Source organism: Marmota flaviventris, chromosome 2 (assembly GCF_047511675.1).
Source record: "Marmota flaviventris isolate mMarFla1 chromosome 2, mMarFla1.hap1, whole genome shotgun sequence".
In the NCBI taxonomy this organism is placed as follows: Eukaryota; Metazoa; Chordata; class Mammalia; order Rodentia; family Sciuridae; genus Marmota; species Marmota flaviventris.
Genome location: NC_092499.1, coordinates 15,167,524 through 15,193,021, shown reverse-complemented (window position 1 = coordinate 15,193,021; position 25,498 = coordinate 15,167,524). Strand labels below are relative to the sequence as shown.

At 42.3% G+C, this 25,498-nt stretch overlaps 1 protein-coding gene across 2 annotated transcripts in view; it reads right to left on the bottom strand.

Moving 5' to 3' along the window:
- Positions 1–1,297: 1,297 nt before the first annotated feature.
- Positions 1,298–25,498, bottom strand: part of Efcab11 (EF-hand calcium binding domain 11) — a 168,893-nt gene continuing 144,692 nt past the window's right edge. The window contains exon 6 of one of the 2 annotated variants that reach the window (XM_027931731.2): positions 1,298–1,502. In XM_027931731.2, coding sequence (XP_027787532.2) covers positions 1,373–1,502 — 130 coding nt within the window. In that variant the 3' untranslated portion in view covers positions 1,298–1,372. The remainder of the gene's footprint in view (positions 1,503–25,498) is intronic. The other variant, XM_027931732.2, reaches the window with a different exon arrangement.

Genomic DNA, 25,498 nt, shown 5'->3' with positions numbered 1-25,498 from the left:
CATTTTAGGTAAAGTTTGGTTTATTAATTTTTGAATAAGTCTTTATTTTTTTAAACAAAATTCAGTTTTGGAATAGTTTTTGATTCATAGAAAAACCGAGAAAATGGTACAGAGATCTCATACACCCCTCACCCAGTTTCCCATTATTAATATTTTATATGAGTTTGATACATTTGTCACTACTAATGAACCAATGTCAACACATTAATAGTAGCTGAAGTCCACACTTGATTTGCTTTTACCTAATGTCCTTGTTTCCATTCCAGGACCCCATGCAGAATATCAAACGACCCTTAGCTGTAGGCTTCCTTAGGCATCTCGGGATTATCACAATTTTAAAACTTTATTAAAATTATCTGCAAATAATTGTATAAGAATGAAACTTGTTTAATGTTTTTGTTTTAAAAATCTACATTTTACTTGGCCTTTAATTATTTAATACTTTAAAAATATTAATTATTTTTAAAAATATGAATTGTTTTACAAATATTATTGTAGTGAATTCTAGGAACAAATAAAATATTAGTATTGATACCATTATTTTTGAATTATTTTAATAAATGCTGTATGTCCAGTGGTGCAGTTTTTGCTCCAGGATGGCATCCCTGGAGCCCAGGGGGATGGGAGACCGTGGAGACTGTGAGCCCAGCTGGCCAAGGCTCTGGTGCAGGGCAGCATCACCGGAACCAGAAGTGTGTACCAGGGGCAACTGGGCAGCCCAGGTTTTGCTTCTGTGTATCAGGAAGCCCAGGCTCAGGCCACCCAAAGAGCTTCTACAAACACATCTGTGTCCCCAGGACCCCTAGTGCGTGCTGTTCTCCCGTGTATGACGTGGACAGGGCCACCTTGTGGAAGCCCACCTGGTTTGTCTTGCAAAGCCAGCACTGGTGCAGTGTGGATCTGGACTCTGGGTACGTGAACTTAGAGAAGCCTTACCTCTTTGTTTCCCTAATGCCTCGCTCAGTGCTTGGAACACAGTAGGCAAGTGGGACACTTCGATACTATTGTTCATTCAATCAAAGTGGAATGAATGAAGGCAACTGGCACCATTGGTGGGAAAAGCTGCCCCTCGCCAGACCTTGGGAGCTGATGGGAACCAGGGACCTGCGGTGGTGCATGGCCAAGGGAGTGGAGCATTGCAACCTGCAGTGTGGAGTGTCAAGAGAGGTGGGGGATGGCCGAGTGGCAGGGTCAGCAGCGGCACTTGACTCAGGGCTGCTAGCCACACGGAGGGAGATTGGTACACACCACCACCTCTGGGATTCCAAGCCGAAGTATATTATCAGCATCCAGAAACTATGATTAAGAGTTTAATCACAAGTATGCAGATCACAAAGTCACGAGGGCAAGGTCTGTTTGACCTTTAAATATATTACAATTTACAGCTCTCCCCGGAATTGCCAAAAGTAGATCTCGACGGTTGGGCTTCATTTTGTCCATTCTTCATAGCATATTCGAAGTCTCTAAAGCTGACGAGACCATCTGAGTCTTGATCTACTTCCCTGGAAAATGAAACGCAAAGATATTTACACAGTATTCGCCTCACACCTACGTATCAAGAGTACATTAGAACCTCCCTTTCTTTGTGTGCCTGTATGAGAAAGGAACCTATTTCATCTACATGAAGGCTAAGATTGATGTCTATGTGTTTTTTCTTACATTGATAATACCTAAGGTGGGGATGAAAGAAAAGGTATTTATTAAAACCTACAGAAATAATATATTCGAACTATTTAAAGGAACGAAGCCAAATGTACAGGTTATACAAGAAAAGGAGGAACAACTGCTTTTCTAGTTGTCCTGCACAGACTTTTCTATGATATACAGAAAAAAATACATGCATTATAATAGACAGTGGGCCAAACAAATAAGAGATAAGGAAGACATTGGGCACCAACAGGACAGGAACAGAGACGGACATCCCGTAGAGCATGGCCTGCACCTCACGTGACTCAATCAATCTGCTCCAAAGCCGAGACGGGTCCATTAACAGAAGGACACACTGAGCCTTCAGGAGGCTCTCCAGCTTTCTCAGGATCACCCTCCCAGGAAGCAGCAGCACTGGAACTCAAACTTAAAGCCTGGCTCCATCTTCTATGCCCATGGCTTTCCTACATCATCCCGGGGAGAAGTTTCCAGCACAGCTGACCACACCTCCAGGGCTCCAGTCATGGCCAGGGAAACACTGTCAATCCCTGAACACCTCATAAGCGTCTCTGACTCCTATGAAGAGGGACGATGAAGGGCACCTCTGGTTGGTTGACTGAGGGTGTGTGTGGCCTCAGTGGGGTTGGGCCTGCTGACACAGGGGCCTGGCTCCCTGAACCGCAGGTGGAGAACAATGCCCACTCCTCATGGTTAAGAACGCAGGTCAGAGGGACAAAATCACAGCATAAGTAACACAGCCAAACTGTTACCAACAGAAGAACTTCGTTACCAAGTGCGTTTGAAAGGATAATTGAGTGGTGGTCGTAGCCCCTTTTGGGGGGTGTTCTGAACTAATGCCTTACATGCCTTCTGTGGTTTAGGCAGATTATATTTTGTTGAAAAAACAAACAGTATCAACCATGACACAGGACATTTTAGAGGAAAGACTGGCCCAAGCCAGAGAGCCACTAATCACTGTAATAGTTTTAAAGCAGACTTTTAAAATATTGAATTCTAAAATAAACTTTCTGAATATTTCATGCCAAAGTCTCTGAAGTCTATAATGGTTCTGGATAGAGTGATGATAATTTTTCATTCTTTTGAAGTAGAGAAAAATCCCCACTTCCCTGCCCCAGGGCAAAACCATGTTGCAGTGTGTAAGTCGAAAATGACTGCAGACTGCAGAGGCCATTATTCTTGTTACTTCTTTGGTGAAATATACATGACGATTTCATGCTGTATAGCACCAAAAGCACAATGTCAGATCTCTTCTAAGGGATTAGAAATAATCAGTATCACACGTTACTGACTACAGAATATAAATCATCTCTTTTATAAAATTAGATAATTGAAGATTCTTAATATTGCCTAAGCATTTCTTCCCAAGGAATTGGATTAGATAAATGGTCTTCTCTCTTCCCACTCTGACAGTCTGGGGGAACTAGAAATCTCAGAGGGTGAGTAAAGTGAATAACCTAGCAAAGTAACATTTATAATAAACTGCTTCTGATAATATTTTTGTGTATATTTTTATTCACCTATTGAGATGCTGAATGCTAACAGAGAAAGGAATCCTTTTGCTTAATTTTCACAGTAAATAACCTTTGCTGTCATTATATTAACTTCCCCCAATTTTTTTTCCCTGTCTTTGCGGAGACTTCCCATCATAAAATGTTTACAGTATAACCAAGAGGTGCTAAGAGGGGTGAGTCCACTCATTATATTATTCACATAATAAAAAGAGGGGCATCCTATCTATATGTACGAGACAGGGTAAAATAATCGATGCCTCCCGACTCTTCTTCAAATATGAGCAGATCTGGTCATTTTGTGAGAGTAAAGAGGAAATTCAAGATCCAGAGCTGTAATTTTTAAAGCTAAAATATACTTCTTCTTCTTCTTCTTCCTTTTTTTTTTTTTTTTTAACAGGCAGAATTATTTGGAAGAAGGAAGATTTCACAGCACCCACACTCAAAGTGCTGTGTGACGAGGAACAGATGTGGCTGGTGGGTAGAGGTGGTGATGTGCTGAGGAGAGGAAGAAAACGCCTTTAGAGAAAAAGGAAAAAGTCTCACCGTTTCTGTCCACAGCATCTGACCCCAGTTCTGAAACCCAACGTACTTTCAGCACTAAAATATTTGACACCGTTCCCCCCAACTCATAATGAGTCCTGGAGGGCAAGCACCTTCCTTCCCCACCTCTCAGCACAGAGCAGGCAATGAATGAAAGGATTTGTGGGACAACAAATTTGGGGAAACCCACCTCCCAGGAGGCACTGGGGATTAAAGGGACTACCATCACTACCATCTGGAGACAAAAAGTAGCCAGCAAAATAAAAACAGAAGCAGCCATCTCAGAGTCGCCTCTCCCGGAGTCCCGGAGATGTCAACTATGGCCTCTATGCTCAGGCACATTCTGCAAACGCAGGCTGGGTACAAGAGAGACCAGATGAGAGACTGGAAAATGAGGCTGCCGATGTGGGCGATGGATGGAAGGAAGCCCTCGAAGGCCAGGAACAATGGAGGGCTGCAAGGCCCAAGGACAAGGAACCAGGGCCGAAGGCTGCAGGCCAAACTGCCCTGAGTCCAGGACCGGGCTCTGCCATGGAGTCAAGGGGCTGCTCTTTGACTAGATATATGGATGTGGCCGAGAATACATCCAGGCATGGCTCCTCTAATTAAAACAGATGTACAACAGGAAAATAAACTGAGGTTAACAATAACAACTACTTTCTAAAATTGTAGGTCCACTTAAATTAAAAAATTAAAAAAAAAAAGACATAAAGGAGATCTGGAATTGATTTTAGGAGTAGAGACCCCAAAGAACAGATGTACCTCTGTGTAATTTAGTATGAAACTTGGAGAGCGCTGGGAGGAAGGGGGCGGGAAGCGAGATGAGAGGCCAGGAATGAGGATGACCGCCATGCCAGCCCCCAGGGCCGCGGTGGTCAAGAGCCTCTGAATAACTGCTGCACCGACTAGGAGCCTCCAGGTCATCTGTGTTGCCTTTATGCCCTCATTGCTCTTTTTATTTTTAAAATACGTTTTTTAGTTGTCAATGGTCCTTTATTTTATTTATTTATCTGTGGTGCAGAGAGTTGAACCCAGTGCCTCACACGTGCTAAGCGAGTGCTCTATGGACAAGGTGAGCCTGGGGGTGTCTGCGTTGAGTCAGGGGCTGAGGATTGAATTAGGAGGTGAGTTTTTTTTTCTGGGTAGGTATAGTATAGGGCAAAAAAATGCGGAGTGGTAGCATTTTCCATCAACTGAATTAATTCACAGAAATAAGGGCTCAGAGCCATAACTCTCAAGAAATTTGTAAGAATCTTAGAAAGTAGAATGGGGAGGGGGGGGTCTAGGCAGTGGTACTCTCTGGACTTTGGAGGGCAGGAGGACCTCAGGTAACACTGGGATACATTGAGCGTTTCAGGCAGGACTGGAGAGTCCATTCCAACGGTTCCCATATCTGTTAAAATATAAACATTTCCTCAGTCATCATTATTAAAAATGGCTATATTTATCTCCATCTGCATGAGCTTTGGTGTTTTTGTCTTTTACAGCCTGATCTGTTGAGCAAGACTACTCTCAGCTTTTGATGATGCTTGTAGGCTTCATCAGCCCAGACTAGGTAGGTTCCTCTCGGACCAGAGGCCACAGGCCTAGCCCTGAAGGAGCCTGGGTCCCATGCTGTGACTCTGCTGAAGCCAGGCCACAGAGTCACCCTTCTGCAGTCTGAGAAGAAATGTGGGTTTCTTTTTTTAAATTACAAACATGTAAATAGTGTTTCTCTAAAGTAGTAACTGTTTCTTGGAGGAAATATTTACACTGGCACAGTTTCTAACATGTTCTGCAAGTACTTATTTCTTGAAAAATAGTTTTTGTTGTAAAATCACTTGAGAGTAATCTATGGCCAAGTCTCCAAAGCCAGATTTCATACTGGAGAACTGGCTTTTACCCAAGTTCCTTTTTTAAAAAAGGAAAGAAAGAAAGAGAGGATGGTTTATAGATTTTATCACACTGGACTAGTCTCTATTAAAGTAAAACAAAGACTCAGAAAGTGACATCTTTAATTGTAAACACGAATATAAACTTGTATTTACACCAGAATTCAATCTTATAAATCTATATTCATTGGACAGAAGTTGAAGGCTAGATACTAAACAGAATGAAGAAAGTAGGGTTATGGGTATTTCTGTCTTAAAATATTCTTTACAATTAAGCATTTTCTTTCATTTTAGTCTGACTTTTCCAAACAAGGGATCTCACTTCATACTGTATAAAGTATCGTTGGCTAAAGCTGGGCTTCTCAGTCTCAGCCCCATTGACATTTTTTTTTAAAATTTAACCTTTATTTTATTTACTTGTTTTTATGTGGTGCTAAGGATCAAACCCAGTGCCTCGCCCATGCCAGGCAAGCGCTCTACCACTGAGCTACATCCCCAGCCCCTCGTTGACATTTTGGACCAAATAGTGTTACAGCAGAGAGGGGGCTGTCCTGGGCATCGGATGGACATGTAGAGCATCCCTGGCCTCTACCCACTAGAGGTCAGTAGCATCCTCTTCTATGCCCCACCCTCAGTTCTGACAGCCAAAAAGGTCTCCAGAATCGCCAAATCATCAAATCACCTGAGCACAATCACCCCAGGTTGAGAACCATTGAGCTACAGGAACCATAGTTTGAGGCAATTCCTGGGACTATTCCAGCTAAATCTAGAATTACTAAAATAATTGCTTTCAAGACTTTTTTTAAACAAGTGATTTCAGGGCCAGCAGATGCGTACATTTTCCTCGGATGGATTATACAGATAATTGTCCTAATACTCTGTCTGGCCAAAACTAGGTTTTAAATTGAGCCCAGAGAAGACCCCACTCAAGAAGCAAGCTCTTGCTGGCGATAACAGGGCGAGTGCCAGGCACATCTGTGTCCCAGCAAACGCACTGACAGTCAGTAATTATTGTGAGTCACTGGGATAGTCACATGGGGTTTTGAAAGTTGACATTGTATTTGATTCACCTGAAACATGGATGAGCAATTTAATATGGAGGCAAAGATTTAAATGAGAAAAGTTTTTTAGTGGAATTTTCGGAGTGGGGAAAAGGGAGAGAGAATCTCTTTCTCTTGGTTCTATATGGAATAATTTAAACTAAAGTCAATCTGCCATTATATTAGGGACAAAGCTGTCATATTGACTGAGCAGGAAGAGTAAAAATTACCCTTCAAGCAAGGAGCCCCTGCTGGGGATGAGAGAACCCGCCAATTGAAGATGCAATAATGACAGCTTCCCCCACAGCAGCCTTCTCTTCCGAGGAACCCGCTGCTTCTCTCCACTGGTGAACTCGCCTCTTTGTTGATGAGAGTCCTGCAGGGCTCTACAGCAATTCAGTTGGTAATGTGTTTATTAATTTTACCTTTTTAAAGACATGTGTTAAAAAAAAGCCACTCAGACATACGGAAAGGATTAAAGAGGGATGCAGATGATTTCTGGTCTCTTCCAGGCTCCGCCATGACCGTGGCAGGTGCATTCCTGTTTTTGCACCCTGATCTCCCCTGTGCCCACCTCACACACACTGCACCCATCTTACTCCAGCTATTGATGGGAGCACCTGGCCTCAGCTGCACCTAAACCAAGTACCTTCTGCTCTTTGCCTGGGGCTGCTCTGACACCTGGGTGTGGCATGCACACTTGTGCACAGGTGCACAATCACACATGCAGGGGCACACGCCATCTAACAGTTTGGAAAACAGAGGAATTAAGGCCCCACAGAGCAACCCTTGACCAAGGAGACAACGGTGTTCAGTGGATAACGCCCTCTCCTTGTGTCCCTCAGGAAGGCAACCCTGAGTCTTTCTGGTGGGGCTGAGCTCCATGCTCACAGCAGTGATGAACTTGATAACAGACGCCTGCACTGGTTTCCCCTCATTCTCTGCTTCACAACAACCTGCAGAAGCCCTCATCACGGGTTCTGCTTTCAGGAAGAAGCTAGGCTAAGACACAGTGGAAGGTTTATTTTGAGAGATGAAGTTCACGCGGAGCATTTAAATTGCCACCAGCAACAGCGAGTCACATCAGCTTCTCATTCAGGTAAAGGGGATCTCACTACTTGAAATAGATCAGAGTGTTCAACTATTTGCAAATGCTCTTTAGAGCAAATTAAATATTGTCTTAAAGAACAACATTCAAGTCTGATGTTCCAGGCAATTGAAATGCCAGAGTTAACCAGAGAAACACAGCAGCAGGCTTCTCTTTACTAATATACATGTTTTATTTAATAATATTTAGTTTGTCAACAGTAAAGTATTATTAGACTTTCAGTGTTCCTTCAGGGTGAAGACAATATATTCTGGACCATAAGGTCCTTTAGCATCCTTTTGGATGTAGACATAGTTAAGAGCTGGCTGTGAGCAGGTAGCTGACTTTTCTGTTTAGGATGAACCATTTATTATGAAAGCATGTCCAGACAGGCCAGGAATATGGGATGACAAGAGCCAGGCAAAACTTCAGCCTCATTAGCACCAGGCTGTAACTATCGGGTAATGATGAGTAGACACTATGGTTACTTCCTCAACAGCCACCTTACCTTACCTGCCTTGTGCTGTGTAGCAACCGTGTGATCTGGGTGGGATGGATTCCCATGCCAAGCTCCAGAAATGAGACCAGAGTTAAGTTAATCACTCCCACCCTCCTTACCACAGTGACTGGATCAAGGATTGACTGGCTCATGCCATTAGTACTCGGTGTTCCTCCTCTGGTCACTACTGAGTGATAAAGAGTTGATCCAAGGAGCTGGGTTGTGGCTCAATAGAGCACTTGCCTCGCATGTATGAGGTATTAGGTTCAATTCTCAGCACCACATATAAATAAATGAATAAAATAAAGGTCATCAACAACTAAAAATAAATATTAAAAAAAGAATTGACCCAAACATAATGAAGTCTAGGGATTCTGTTTGCAAGCTGATAAAGAAGCTATTTCAATATGGTCATCTGGGAAACAAAGGGGAGGGTTGGTCTTTCATCAGCCTTGTCTTACATCAGGCTGAGATCTCCACCACAGTCCCATCTCCAGTGTATAGCGATCCAATAATTGATGAGTATCTTTCAAGTATTAATAACCAGCCTGAAATGGTGCTGTCCACACAGAAGGGAAGAGTCAAAATAGCTGACTGAGCTGAAGTCTAATCAAACCATGCCTGAAGCCTGTTCTGTGTCAAGGCTCTCAGTCACTGACTTGATAAATTCCCTGTGCTATTTAAAAGGCCATATGAAATAGATGGCCTGCTACTTGCTGGTGAAACCATCCTAAAACATTCCTTTCTGAAATCTTCTCTAAACCTTGCAATACCTGGAACTTGGTCAACCGAGAACAGACAACAAATATACAGTAGTCCTACCTTGTTCTTGGGTGGTATGTTCCCAGACTTCCAATACATGCCTAAAAGTATGGATAGTACTGAACAGTACTTTGGGGCAATTAATAAGTAAAATAAGTCATTTTAACACAAGCATTGCAACACTACAAAAAATAGATCTGATAACCTAGAGGGTTACTTAGGGTTACTAAGAGACTAATATGAAAGTAGCATATAGTGTGGATACAGTGAACAACAGAATGATTCACGTGCCATGCAGGTCAGAGCATGGCACGCTACTTAGGGTGCTGTATAATTTATGAAATGAATTCTTTATTTCTGGAATTTCCATTTAATATTTTTGGACTGAGTTTGACTATTGGTAAAAATCGAGGAAAGTGAAACAATGGGTAAGGAGGGCTACTGTAACTCTTCTGAAATGATTCCATTTTGGAAGAAACCTTAAAATTGGATTTCTCTTTAGATGTTATCCCAAGATTCTGGAGTATTCTCCTCAGTTCTGTATTCTAAAGAAGTAACTTGCTTATTGTATCCATTAAACATTTCTGCTTATGGTGCCTTCACCGTGACCCTTAATGTGCTAAAGAGACTAATATGTTTTTTTCCTCCTAGAGACTGACAGAACAGATTCTCCAGTTCAAAAAAAAAAAAAAAAGAAAAGAAAAAAATGGAGTAAAATACAGTCACAGCTGGTAAAAATGGTTAGCCATAAATAATGACTCACTTTTTCCTGTGTGCTAGGTTTTAAGAATGAGAAATCTTATTTAAAGTTGGATGCATTTTAAAAGGAGGAAAGAGTGTAATTTGAGCGTGCCTAATTATTGACTACTAGTGGACATGTGGGTAAGTGCCATCAACATAAAGCCCAAAGTCTCATTTCCAGCAAACAGTCTGGTATTTCTTCTCTGTCAAGTGTTTTAGCAAAGCTGCTAATAAACAGTGATATGATCTTGTTTCTGTTTGGTTTTCTGGAAGAGGAATCGCAATATAAGAAAATAGCACAGATCAGACAGTTTTAGGGATAAGGAGTAAAAGTCAATGTGAACATCTTTGAACTAGCCATAAAAATCTGTTTCCTGAACTCTAGGGTCACTAGCGCTTACATTCTCCCTCCTTGCCAATCTGTGCAACTACCAGGGGCCTACTCTGAGTACAGCTGGGGGTTGTTGGGGAGAGTGGTCCAGCCAAAACTGCCCAGGAGGGAGCTCCTGTCTCTGTCAGCTCTGGCTGGGCCTTGTGACCTTGGGCAAGTCTCTTAGTTGCTATGAATTTCTAGGTCCTCCCTTGTGAAGCTGAATGGCTGGCCTAGATTGCTAAGATCTGACCTACCTCTAAATTGTGACGACTCTTAAGCTGCCGCTTAATTGTACAACTAGTATCTTTGTATACAGAAAATTAAAAAATGCAACCCAACTTCTGTTAGCCATTTTTAGCCTTTTTAAAAAAGTAATTTGAGTCTTTGACCCTGTGGACAGTTCCAAGGAACCATAAACATATATAAATGCAAATGGGAAGAAAAAAAGATCCTGCCTTCCACAGTGTGAAATATGAACAAAGATAAAACCATTTCTATTTCAAATAATCACTTTGGCTGAGATATCCAGTATCATCTTGAACTTGATTATGAGATAAAAGAAATGGGACAGAGATGGCAATCATTTAATCTCTTAAGAACAGCTATTCTGAAGAGCTTTTCACTCTATGCTCAATAGATTTCTAGCAGGTTATGATCTGGCTAGAAAGAAAGCATAATGATGAGGAAAATTATGTTTTCAATAACACACGCTTTTACAGTACAAGTCCATCCACAAAGGAGGCAATAAAATGAACTCTGACCACTTTAACAGATGGCGTAATGGCTCAGTGCACAGATGTGGCCTCTCTGAAAGCAACAAGTTCATATCCTTGACTGAAGGTTTAGGAATGAGCTGAACTTTCAAGTGTAATGTAGGGAAGATTACATACTTCCCGACAAGAAGGCTGAGTGTCAGTGGGTTCAGAGGCTTGGAGAGATGGGCTGAGAGAATAAGGCTTAATGAGCTTCATTTTGCTAATGCAACAAATAGAGTTGAAGCTGAAATGCGAACTATAAACATCAAGCCATTTGTAAATGCCCTGCTAATAACACTGTTAGCCACTGTTTGGTAGGAAGCTTGCTTTTTTAAAAGCATCCTGCCTCAGAGTCAGAAAACACCAATTGTCAAATAATGCTTATTTTCTCTGAGATGCATAATGTTTTTGAGTAGAATATATTTTAAGTAATGTGTGATAGAGGAATTTTAGAGTTTTTTGCTTGTTTACTTGTTCTTTTTAAAGGAAATTTGATCAATTAAATTTAAGGTTTATCTGGAAAAATAAATAAACCCCATGATTCAGAATGTTTTTTAAAAATAATAACGATGACAAACAAAATATAAATCCTCAGGAGTTAAAACAGTGTGATTATGACTTAGGAATCAAAGAACAAGAACAGTGTCCAGAAATATGTATACAGGAATTCAGCAAAGATCAAATGAGGCATTTCAAACCAGTGGGGACAAACAGAAGCTGGGATCGATGGCTCTCTGCTTCAGGTGGAGGAGGTTCGGCCCATGGCAGAGGCTGCTCTGTGTTCAACCAAACTCTACTTTCCTCTCTTCCCAGGAATGCAGCTATAGCTCCCAGCATCTCTTACAATTTGTGTAACTGGGGGTTCTGGCAATGGAATGGTTATAGTGATATACAAAGAATACCCATGATTCTATCTAATTAAAAGCATGACATTTTAAAGGAGGGCACAGGACCTAATCGTCATCCTAGCGACGGTGACATGACCAATTTCTGAAAGAGACTCTTATCTGGGGCTAGCAATGACTCACCAGAAATCCAAGTGACTTACTCCATACATCTTCATTATAAAGATTATTTTAAAATTCTGTTAAGTCAGGTTTTCTTTTCATTAAGTGAGAATGCAGGAATTTATAAAAATTGGGATTTTTAATGGTTTGTACTTTAGTTTTAAATAATCCATTTGGGAAAATAGATTTTACATCTTAGGCCATTTCTCACTGATGTGCATCACTGAGCCAATAGAAAATTTGGCTTTAGTTCAGCATAATTATAATAAATTATTTATGTTTCATTTACAACATTGCCCCTAGCATTTAAAACTTCTGGGCCTGTGGACAATAAGAAGCAGCATAAAAAGTGAATAACATTTCATAATGCAACAATTCCCTCAAATTACAAGCAGCACCCTTTTAATAAAGTCCACCTATAATCACAACTTCACACCAAATGGGATGACCATTAGGCTTTTAACAAGAGAATTTCAGTCTAAAGAGATGGAGGTTCAGAAGGCTTATACAAGCGTTCAGAAAGTTATTCAGTGAATGTGGACATGGCTGAATTGATCACACCCCAGGAGGATAAAACCAACAGACTCCAAGTGAAATTGCAGAGGGGACATTTGAAGATTAAAATCTGAAAGTGCATCTTTATTTACTGGCTAGAGACAGGACTTGCTTTCTATCTGTGCAATGGTTTTCAAAGCTGGTATGGAGACAGGGCGGGACACAGGAACATTTCTGCGGGAGGTCTCACAGACTGTCTATGACATCTGGGGACCCTAATCTGGACAGGCCTCTCTCCTGCTGGCCGGCACAAAGCCTTTCACCCAAGGAGGGTGACCATGTGCTGAAGCTGGCCCTTTCTGCCACAGCAAGTGGGGAGAGGAGATGAATCCTCAATGTTTCAGGCTGAGAACAGACACTGGCTCACTAGGGGTTTCGATAAACGCGTAAATCGCTGAGGGACATTAGAGATGTTGTGTGTGTGGGGGGGAATTCTCCCTTGCCTTGAGAAGAAACTGCTCTCCCATAAATTGCCACACTAATACTGATTTCAGGGATTCAAATTACTAGCCCGATCCAGCGTGACATTTTCTGCCCATTATCTAGTTTCCCCTGCCTCCAGGCAGGGCCACATCATTGATTACAGAGCATTTCAGCCACTAAAAAAGATCATGCTCATCATTAAAGACATTAAGTGTTGATCTGTGCTGGCTAAGTGACTTAAAAGGTTCGTGCCCTTCTAGTAACAACTCAAAGAGGCTATTTCAGGATATTTATTAAACAAATTAAGTATTTACATTATGCTCAAGCACAGAGGCACAGTCACTGAGTGCCAAAGTGTAAGACAACAAAACCAAGAGATTTTCTGAGGTGGAAACTGCTTTTTCAGTTTCTTGGAAGTGGGAGCAGAGGTACTGTTGGTGAGATGTAAATTAGCACAACCACTATGGAAATCAGTATGGCGGATCCTCAAAAGACTGGGCTTGGAACCACCAGATGACCCAGCTGTACCACGCCTCAGTATTTCTCCTGAAGAATTAAAGTCGTCTTACTGCAGTGGTTCATGCATGCCCATGTCTATAGCAGCACCATTCACATTAGCCAAACTATGGAACCAGCCTAGGTGTCCACCAACAGATGAATGGATAAAGAAAATGTGGTATATATAACACAATGGAGTTTTGTTCAGTCATAAAGAAAATGAAATCATGGCATTTGTAGAAAAATGGATGGAATTTGAGAACATTAGGTTAAGTGAAATAAGCCAAACTCAGAGATGGGAGAAAAGATACACTCACCATCCCACAATCTTAATATGTTCATATGGGCCATATGTTTCCTCTCATATGTGGAAACTAGAGAGCAAAAGGAAAAGAAAGGTAAAGGGATTCCATAAAAATCAAAGGGAGATCAGTAGAATAGAGGAAAGGGACCAGGGGGAGGCAGGAGGGAAAAGAAAGAGGGAACCACTGGGGAATGATGCTGGCCACGTTATATTGTCTTATTGTGTGCATGTATGAATATGTAACAACAAGTCCCACCATTAGGTACAACTATACCGCACCAATGAAAATATGGAAAAAACCCTTATAAATTAAAAAAAAAGTAGGGGCAGAGGCACCTCTAAATGTCTGGGAAAGAGTCTGATTTGGCAAGGGAAGTGTTTTGCCCTCCACACCCATCATGGCATCCTAATGGCCACCTGCCTAATAAAAGTCCCCCCTGTCCCAAGACATTTTCCTTCTAGAGTACAGTCTCCTTCTTGTTAAGTGGTGATCAATGACTGAGATACAACTTAGGAAATCTCTTTCAATGACTGAAGACTAAAGGAAATAGGTACATATTCCCTAGGAATCCCGGAGGGGCCTGATGCACAACATATTTTCGTTGGCCAATGGGACACACCATGGTAAAGGAAACCTGTTTCTTTAACACTGTGACCGTTCATGAAGGTTGGACTATGATTGTTATTTGTGTTCCCCTCATCTGCTTACAAACTTGCAGCGGGCAGGGGCTACCTACTCTGGTCCACTGTGCTCCTCCTAGCACTCGGCCCAGTGTCTGGCACACGGTAATGTTTAGGACTCGCGTGCTGAACATCTAAACATGTGAAGAGTCTGGAGATGGGAGAAAAGATAGAACTCACCATCCCACAGTCTTAAGCCAACTGCTATGATCGTTTTGGCACTTTTCCTTCAGCATAGAAACATTTGGATCATGCTATTTCTCCTTATTGTTATAGTCTTCATAATTTTCACTTAGTTTCTGTATATAATTTTATCAAATAATTTTATAGTAATTTACTTATGGTTGGGTTTGTTACTGTTCCAATATTATTTACTTGTATAAGTGTATCAATGAGAATATGAATTAATGATGCTTTTTCTTTTTTTTGTTAATTTTTTATTGTTGGTTGTTCAAAACATTACAAATTTCTTGACATATCATATTCCACACTTTGATTCAAGTGGGTTATGAACTCCCACCTTCACCCCATACACAGATTGCAGAATCACATCAGTTACACATCCATTGATTTACATATTGCCATACTAGTGTCTGTTGTGCTCCGCTGCCTTTCCCATCCTCCACCATCCCCCCTCCCCACCTCTCCCCTCCCCTCCCCTCCTCTCTCTCTACCCCCTCCACTGTATAACCCTGAGGGTCTCCTTCCATTTCCATGCAATTTCCCTTCTCTCTCCCTTTCCCTCCCACCTCTCATCCCTGTTAAATGTTAATCTTCTTCTCATGCTCTTCGTCCCTACTCTGTTCTTAGTTACTCTCCTTATATCAAAGAAGACATTTGGCATTTGTTTTTTAGGGATTGGCTAGCTTCACTTAGCATAATCTGCTCTAATGCCATCCATTTCCCTGCAAATTCTATGATTTTGTCATTTTTTAATGCAGAGTAATACTCCATTGTGTATAAATGCCACATTTTTTTAATCCATTCGTCTATTGAAGGGCATCTAGGTTGGTTCCACAGTCTTGCTATTGTGAATTGTGCTGCTATGAACATCGATGTAGCAGTGTCCCTGTAGCATGCTCTTTTTAGGTCTTTAGGGAATAGACCAAGAAGGGGAATAGCTGGGTCAAATGGTGGCTCCATTCCCAGCTTTCCAAGAAATCTCCATACTGCTTTCCAAATTGGCTGCACCAATTTGCAGTCCCACCAGCAATGTACAAGTGTACCCTTTTCCCCACATCCTCGCCAGCACTTGTTGTTGTTTGACTTCCTAATGGCTGCCAATCTTACTGGAGTGAGATGGTATCTTAGGGTGGTTTTGATTTGCATTTTTCTGACAGCTAGAGATGGTGAGCATTTTTTCATGTACTTGTTGATTGACTGTATGTCCTCCTCTGAGAAGTGTCTGTTCAGGTCCTTGGCCCATTTGTTGATTGGGTTGTTTGTTCTCTTATTGTCTAATTTTTTGAGTTCTTTGTATACTCTGGATATTAGGGCTCTATCTGAAGTGTGAGGAGTAAAGATTTGTTCCCAGGGTGTAGGCTCCCTATTTACCTCTCTTATTGTTTCTTTTGCTGAGAAAAAACTTTTTAGTTTGAGTAAGTCCCATTTGTTGATTCTAGTTATTAACTTTTGTGCTATGGGTGTCCTATTGAGGAATTTGGAGCCCGACCCCACCGAATGTAGATCGTAGCCAACTTTTTCTTCTATCAGACGGCGTGTCTCTGATTTGATATCAAGCTCCTTGATCCATTTTGAATTCACTTTTGTGCATGGCGAGAGAAAGGGATTCAGTTTCATTTTGTTGCATATGGATTTCCAGTTTTCCCAGCACCATTTGTTGAAGATGCTATCCTTCCTCCATTGCATGCTTTTAGCCCCTTTATCAAATATAAGATAGTTGTAATTTTGTGGATTGGTTTCTGTGTCCTCTATTCTGTACCATTGGTCCACCTGCCTGTTTTGGTACCAGTACCATGCTGTTTTTGTTACTATTGCTCTGTAGTATAGTTTGAAGTCTGGTATCGCTATACCGCCTGATTCACACTTCCTGCTTAGCATTGTTTTTGCTATTCTGGGTCTTTTATTTTTCCATATGAATTTCATGATTGCTTTCTCTATTTCTACAAGAAATGCCGTTGGGATTTTGATTGGCATTGCATTAAACCTATAGAGAACTTTTGGTAATATCGCCATTTTGATGATGTTAGTTCTGCCTATCCATGAACAGGGTATATTTTTCCATCTTCTAAGATCTTCTTCTATTTCTCTCTTTAGGGTTCTGTAGTTTTCACTGTATAAGTCTTTCACCTCTTTTGTTAGGTTGATTCCCAAGTATTTTATTTTTTTTGAAGATATTGTGAATGAAGTGGTTGTCCTCATTTCCATTTCAGAGGATTTGTCGCTGATATACAGGAATGCCTTTGATTTATGTGTGTTGATTTTATATCCTGCCACTTTGCTGAATTCATTTGTTAGCTCTAATAGTTTCTTTGTAGACACTTTTGGGTCTGCTAGGTATAGAATCATGTCATCTGCAAATAGTGATAATTTAAGTTCTTCTTTTCCTATTTTTACGCCTTTAATTTCTTTCATCTGTCTAATTGCTCTGGCCAGTGTTTCGAGAACTATGTTGAACAGAAGTGGAGAGAGAGGGCATCCCTGTCTTGTTCCAGATTTTAGAGGGAATGCCTTCAGTTTCTCTCCATTCAGAATGATGCTAGCCTGAGGCTTAGCATAGATTGCTTTTACAATATTGAGGTATGTTCCTGTTATCCCCAGTTTTTCTAGAGTTTTGAACATAAAGGGATGCTGTACTTTGTCGAATGCTTTTTCCGCATCTATCGAGATGATCATATGGTTCTTATTTTTAAGTCTATTGATGTGGTGAATAACATTTATTGATTTCCGTATATTGAACCAGCCTTGCATCCCAGGGATGAATCCTACTTGATCATGGTGCACAATTTTTTTGATATGTTTTTGTATCCGATTTGCCAGAATTTTATTGAGGATTTTTGCATCTAGGTTCATTAGAGATATTGGTCTGTAGTTTTCTTTCTTTGAAGTGTCTTTATCTGGTTTAGGTATCAGGGTGATGTTGGCCTCATAAAATGAATTTGGAAGTTCTCCCTCTTTTTCTATTTCCTAAAGTAGCTTGAAAAGTATTGGTATTAGTTCTTCTTTAAAGGTTTTGTAAAACTCTGCTGTACACCCATCCGGTCCTGGGCTTTTCTTAGTTGGTAGTCTTTTTATGGTTTCTTCTATTTCCTCAATAGATATTGGTCTGTTTAGGTTGTCTATATCCTCCTGACTCAATCTGGGCAGATCATATGACTTAAGAAATTTATCTATGCCTTCACTATCTTCTAATTTATTGGAGTATAAGGATTCAAAATAGTTTTTGATTATCTTCTGTATTTCTGAAGTGTCTGTTGTGATATTGCCTTTTTCATCCCGTATGCTAGTAATTTGAGTTCTCTCTCTTCTTCTCTTCGCTAGCATTGCTAAGGGTCTGTCGATTTTGTTTATTTTTTCAAAGAACCAACTTTTAGTTTTGTCAATTTTTTCAATTGTTTCTTTTGTTTCGATTTCATTAATTTCAGCTCTGATTTTAATTATTTCTTGCCTTCTACTTCTTTTGTTGTTGTTTTGCTCTTCTTTTTCAAGGATTTTGAGATGAAGTATGAGATCATTTATTTGTTGGTTTTTTCTTTTTTTAAGGAATGAACTCCAAGCAATGAATTTTCCTCTTAGAACTGCTTTCAATGTGTCCCATAGATTCCGATATGTTGTGTCTGTGTTTTCATTTATCTCTAAGAATTTTTAAATTTCCTCCTTGATGTCTTCTATAACCCATTGATCATTCAGTAACCTATTGTTCATTCTCCAAGTGATGTATGCTTTTTCCTTCCTTCTTTTATCGTTGATTTTCAGTTTCATTCCATTATGATCAGATAAGATGCATGGTATTATCTCTACTCCTTTATATTGTCTAAGAGTTGCCCTGTGACATAATATATGATCTATTTTTGAGAAGGATCCATGTGCTGCTGAGAAAAAAGTGTAACTGCTTGATGTTGGGTGGTATATTCTATATATGTCAATTAAGTCTAGGTTATTAATTGTGTTATTGAGTTCTATAGTTTCCTTATTCAACTTTTGTTTGGAAGATCTGTCCAGTGGCGAGAGAGGTGTATTGAAGTCTCCCATGATTATTGTATGGTGGTCTATTAGACTCTTGAACTTGAGAAGAGTTTGTTTGACGAACATAGCTGCACCATTGTTTGGGGCATAAATATTTATGATTGTTATGTCTTGTTGGTGTATGGTTCCCTTAAGCAGTATGTAGTGTCCCTCTTTATCCCTTTTGATTAACTTTGGCTTGAAATCTATTTTATTTGATATGAGTATGGACACTCCTGCTTGTTTCCGAAGTCCATATGAGTGATATGATTTTTCCCAACCTTTCACCTTCAGCCTATGTATGTCTTTTCCTATCAAATGCGTCTCCTGTAGGCAGCATATTGTTGGGTCTTGTTTTGTGATCTATTCTACTAGCCTGTGTCTCTTAATTGGTGAGTTTAAGCCATTAACATTTAGGGTTATTATTGAGATATGGGTTGTTCTTCCAGCCATTTTTGTTTATTTCTGTTACTAAACATGGTTTGTTTTCCTCTTTGATTATTTCCCCCCCCTTTACTGTCCTACCTCCCACTGTTGGTTTTCATTGTTATTTTCCATTTCCTCTTCCTGTAATGTTTTGGCGAGGATGTTTTGAAGAGATGGTTTTCTAGCTGCGAATTCTTTAAACTTTTGTTTATCGTGGAAGGTTTTAATTTCATCTTCCATCCTGAAGCTTAATTTCGCTGGATACACAATTCTTGGTTGGAACCCATTTTCTTTCAGTGTTTGAAATATGTTATTCCAGGATCTTCTAGCTTTCAGAATCTGTGTTGAAAGATCAGCTGTTATCCTGATTGGCTTACCCCTAAATGTAATCTGCTTCCTTTCTCTTGTAGCTTTTAAAATTCTCTCCTTATTCTGTATGTTGGGCATCTTCATTATAATGTGTCTAGGTGTGGATCTCTTATGATTTTGCACATTCGGCGTCCTGTAGGCTTCTAGGATTTGGGATTCTGTCTCATTCTTCAAGTCTGGGAAGTTTTCTCGTATTATTTCATTGAATAGACTGCTCATTCCTTTGGTTTGGAGCTCTGTACCTTCCTGTATCCCAATGACTCTTAAGTTTGGTCTCTTAATGTTATCCCATATTTCTTGGATGTTCTGCTCATGGTTTCTTAACAGTCTTGCTGAGCTATGTTCTTTTCCAGTTGAAATACGTTGTCTTCATTGTCTGATGTTCTATCTTCTAAGTGTTCTACTCTGCTGGTAGTATTCTCCATTAAGTTTTTAAGTTAGTTTATTGCTTCCTGCATTTCTAGGATTTCTGTTTGTTTGTTTTTTATAACCTCTATCTCCCTGTAAAGTTGATCCTTTGCTTCCTGGATTTGTTTGCGTAATTCATTGTCGAAGTGATCTTTCATTGTCTGATTTTGCTGTCTAATGTCTTCCTTGATACTCCAGATCATCTGAAGCATGTATATCCTGAATTCTTTATCTGGCATTCCATCTGCTGCAGCTGTTACCTCTTCTAAAGTTGCGTTGACCTGCATTGCTTGTGGTCCTTTCTTTCCTTGTCTTTTCATACTGCTTGCGTTTCTTTCCTGCAGGCGCGGGCGGCGGCTCTGCTCTCTCCTTATTCCAATTGGGGTGTCGTGACTACCACGCCGGCAGGTCACTGGGCCTGTTCTGGGCGCTGGCGGCGGCTCTGTTCTGCCCCTACTCCAATTGGGGTGACGAGTGTACCACGCCGGCAGGCCACCGTGCCTGATCCGCCGGTCAGTTGCAGGTTTGCCTACCCTGCAGGCGCGGGCGGCGGCTCTACTCTGCCCCTACTCCAAATGGGGTGACGTGTCTGTCGTACCGGCAGGCCACTGGGCCTGTCCCGCTGGTCGGTCGCAGATCTGCCCACCTTTCGGGCACGGGTGGTGGCTCTGCTCTGCCCCTACTCCAATTGGGGTGTCGTGACTACCCCGCCGGCAGGTCGCTGGGCCTGTTCCTGGCACAGGCGGCGACTCTGCTACCACTCCGGCAGGCTCCTGGGCCTGATCCGCCGGTCTGTCACAGGTCTGCCTATCTTGCAGGCGCGGGCGGCGGCTCTGCCCTGCCCCTCCTACCACGCCTGCGGACCGCTGTGCCTGATCTGCAGGTTGGTCACAGGTCTGCTCACCCTGCGGGCACGGGTGGCGGTTTCGCTCCGCCCCCACTCCAATTGGGGTCACGTGACCACCACACCGGCAGGGCCTGATCCGGGCGTGGGCGAAGGATCTGCTCTGCCCCTACTCCAGTTGGGGTGACGTGTGTACCACGCTGGCAGGCCGCTGGGCCTGACCCGCCAGTCTGTCACAGGTCTGCTTACCTTGCAAGTGCGGGCGGCGGCTCTGCCCTGCCCTTCCTACCACGCCCGTGTACCCCTGGGTCGCGGGTCTGCCCACCTTGCGGGCGCGGGTGGCGGCTCCGCTCCGCCCCCTCTCCAATTGGGGTCACGCGGTCACCACGCCGGCGAGCCGCTGGGCCTGCTCCGGGCGCTGGCAGCGGCCTGGCTCCTCCCCTTTGGCTCGACGACAAATCGAGAGAGACTTGGGTGTCTGTGCCTCACCGCCCCTACCAGGAGACCAACTGTTTCTGTCGCCGCTGGTATTGATGAAGTTCTCTCCTCCACCGCTTTCTGATGACATCAGATCTCTGCCATGTTGGTATCCTATGCGAATGGCAGCATTTCGTTCCCCTTGCCAGGCAACCAAAGCAACGGGTGAGTCCTGACCGGCCCTCAGCAGGACCCGGACCGAGAAGCAGTTTCCGCGGGCTCCTAGCCCTGGGCCAGGGCAGTTCCGGGAGCCGGAACTCGGCCGCTCCGTGCTCGGTGTATGCTCTGATAAGAGCAAACTCCAAGAAGCAGCCTCCGGAGGCTCCCCAGCCCTGGGCCAGGGCGGTTCCGGGAGCCGGAACTCGGCCGCCCCGCGCTTGGTGCTCGCTCCGATAAGAGCAGGCACTAAGAAGCACCCAGGCACTGAGCCCGAGCAATCTGTCTGCAAGCCACAGGCGACTGGCAGCCTGAAATTACCTGTTCTATGGCTGAATGAGCTGCGGTCAGTCGAAAACAGGGATGGTGACGTCAGCTTTCCAACATGGTGGCCGCTGGCCTCCTCTGTGGTCTGACCGGCGTGGAGAACCGAGATGGACCGCTTCCTTCCCCCGTCTTGAACCCAGAATTCAGCCCTGAGTACGGTGCTTGCACAGCTGGCAGAAACTGCAGCGCTGTATCCCTGTGTCGCTATCTCCTCGTTCCCCAGTGCATGCTGCAGACTCTAGCCGCGGGGCGATTTGCTGAATAAGCAGTGTTACCCTCCGTGCGACAAACCTCTCGCGTTTGAGTCCCCGTAGTCGATCCTCGTGCGATGGAAATCCTTCCTCCAGGTTCCGGAGCACCCCACTATTGCTGGAAATTCCTAACAAGATAGCCTTTAGCCGTCCTGACTTGTCATACTCCCACACAGTGAAGCAGCACACGGGGGCAATGCACTCCCCTTGCCGCCATCTTCCCCGCTCAGTCTGATGCTTTTTCTTAGAAATGAATCCTGAATTTATTTATTTATTAATGAGACAATTAAGAGCCCACTGTGGACCAAGCACATGAGATTCTGGAGACGTGGGGTGCACAGAAAAGACAGAGTCCCTTTGAACTTTCAGTACAGCCAGGGAAAGACTTAAATAATTCTACAAGCAAAGCAAAATTACCAGTGTGCTAGGGACCTTGAAGGAATGAGAGAAGGTGCTAAGAGTGGGTGGGATAAAGGGATGTGAAATGGGTAGAAAATCAGGGAAGTGATCCCCGAGGAGGTGGCACTGAGCTGAAATCTGAAGGCTGAGCAGCAAGCTGGTTAGGGAGGTGCAGGGAGGGGACAAGCTTTCCAGGCAGAAGGAACAGCATGTTGCAAGGGCCTCCTGGCAGGGGGAGCAAGGGACATTCAGGGAGCTCAAAGAAGGCCGACGTGGCCAGAGCCCAGAGTGAGGAAGAGTGTGAGCCCATGAGACGGAGGGTGCGCGTCATGAAACCATTCAGGAATGGAAGTCCATCCTGGAAGTAATCCACAGAAGGATGGGGAAGCCATCAGAGTGCTCTGAGGAGGAGGAGGAGTTACTTAGAAATACATTTTGAAAGTTCGTGCTTGTTGGGGGAGGCAGAATAATGCCCCCTCACCGCCAAAGACATCCATGTGCCAGTTCCCAGGACTTGGGAACATGTTATATTACATACAAAAGAGGAATTAAGATTTCAGATGAGGTTGAGGTTGCTTACCTTAAAAATGATGACCCTGACTATCTGGGTGGTTATCTTCAGGGTTTTTAAAGTAGGAGAAGAAAATGGGGGGTGGGGAGGCGGGGAAGGAAGGGAGAGGTGGGAGCAGGGGAGGGAGAGATCCATCCTCCACTACTGGCTTTGAAGATGCAGGAAGGGGCCTTGGGCCAGGGAATGCAAGGGGCCTTCCAGAAGCTGGGAAAGGGAAAGCAGAGGATTCTCCCTGGAGCCTCTGAAAGGAACACAGCTCTGCTGACACCTCGATGTCTGCTCAGTGCGTCCTCTTTTGGATTTCTGGCCCCAGAACTATAAGATGAAAAACTTATGTTGTTTTGAGTTACCAAGTTTGTGGTAATTTATTATAGCATCATAGTAAATTAATTCAAGGGGAAAGATCATGAATTTGGTTTCAGCTATTTTAAGTTTTACAAGTCATTGACACAAAAATATGGACATTTGGAAGTGACCACTTACAGTCATTCTCCTCACAAGTTACAGAATCTTTATTTTACTTTTCATGATCGCAGTTTTATCATACATAAAAAGTCAATACATTTAAGGTTGGTTCCAGTTCTAAATCTCAGGGTTTATATGTTTAAATAGGAACAAATACACTTTTTATTTAGATTCCTGTTAGTACTTGGCAATCTTGGGGAAAAAGGGATATTAAAAATAGAAATCCAAATGAAAGGGGCAAAGGGTTTTATTTTTTAAAAAGTGCCTAAAATGTAAAATAATCTGGAAATGCCTTAATAAGAAATGTGTTGAATTTATTTAAAGAAAACTACAAAATTCCACTGAGAAATATAAAAGGATATTTGGAAATGTGGAAGGATGTGCCATATGTGTGTTCCTGGATGGGAAGACGGAATGCTGTAAAGATGCCAAATTCTTCCCAATTAATTTATAGGTTGAATGCAATTTTCATCAAAACCCCAAAGGGAGTTTTTGGAACTTCACAAAAAATGATTCTACCATTCATCTGGAAAATAAACAACCAAGAAGAGCAGAGAGCAATTTGAAAACAAGAAATACCAGGTTTTAGACTATCATAAAATAAGGAGGAAATCGCGAAGGTAAAAATCACAGATGTGAACACATGAAAACTTAAAATCTCTGAATATCATAAAGTTGTAAAAATAAAAGGAAAATAATAAATTAGAAACAGTTGTAATAAAAGAGAAACAGCTAAGTGTTCTACTAAGGAAAAGAAAATGGGCAAATGACATGAATAGATAACTTATGGAAAAGGGACTAGAGGTTAATAAATGTGAAACTATTCAATGTTAGTAGTAATCAGTGAAATAAAACACAAAACAAGGGACTGTCTTCTTCCCTATTAGATTAGCAAAGATTTGAAAATAAGTACCATTCAGTGATGAGAACATGGTCCAGGGGCATACGCTGCAAGGGGAAGGGTAATTTGTCCATTAGGCAATTGGGAAAGAAGACTCAGGAAGCAAAAAATAATAAAATAAGCTCATCTTCACCAAGATGGTATCCCAACATCCAGGAGCCTCAGTGCAGACAGATATATTTATTGTAGGGTTATTAATAAAGAAAAAATGACTTTTTTCAATAAAAGTGTGGGAAATAAAACTCTCACTTATTTTAACAACAGTACTAAAAAAAAACTTGAGAGAAGCAAAAGAATAAATACCAAAATATTAATAATGATTATCTTTGGTAGAAATATAGTTAGTTTTTATTTTCATCAGACCTTTCTCAATTTCTGGAACATTCCACAAGGAGCACTTGTTACTTTAGCCAGATCTCTACCCCTGTGCCCTACACACACACACACACACACACACACACACACACACATGCCTCTTCTCTATCTTGTCAGCTTCCTAGTGCAAGTGGTTGGTAGCTGAGGGAAAATTCATATTTGATAGAATCATCCTGGGAGTGATGGCCAACAGAGGAAAAACATTTTGCGCTTAGAGGACTTACATACTATGAGTCTACAAGAAAGGAATGAAAGGAAAGATGTTATGGATAGAACTTTTAAAGAAACCACTATATCGCAGAGAAGGAATGCCACCCTGGGCTGTGTGTGCGTGGATTCCTTCAGTAACTGCACGGTCTGACTCTGTGACTGGCTTGACACTCTTTAGTAATTCATACAACCCCATACAGAAGTTCTACTGGAAACAGATCCTGGGGGGAGGGGAAAACACTTTTTCTCCCCATGTGGAATAAAACCACAGGTATAGAACAACTCTGGATTGTGTCTGGTGCTACGGTCTCTGGAGTACTGTTCAGAACAAACACCCCAGACGAGACCTCCTCCTGTCTTTCTTTCCTCTCCCTCATGCTTCTCGGCTCCCACCCTTCCGACCCCTGAAGGGAGCCATGTCTAGGGCTTCAGACCTGCCATCTGCCAGCCCGTGTGGTCTGGTACACTGGGAGACTGCCACTGCTCACCTGCCCTGCATACCTCCAAATTCCATCCCTCTCCCCAAAACCACTGCACATGGTCATTTTCTCCTTTCAAGGTATTTTAGAATTCACCAAGCCCATTGTTTCCATTTTACAAGGAAACAGAGGCTCAGAAGCCTCAGCCTATTTAAAATAGAAAACCAGCTCTCTGGGTTCTTGGTACAGTCCTATACCCAACTAATAATAATTATGGACTTTCTGATACCTTGAGGATCTTTGTAAAAAATCCATGTTGGTCCCACTGCACGCAGAAAGAAGAACGGAGCTGTTGAATAGTGCCACCTCAAAGCTGCATATGGTACTAGGAACAAGGCCT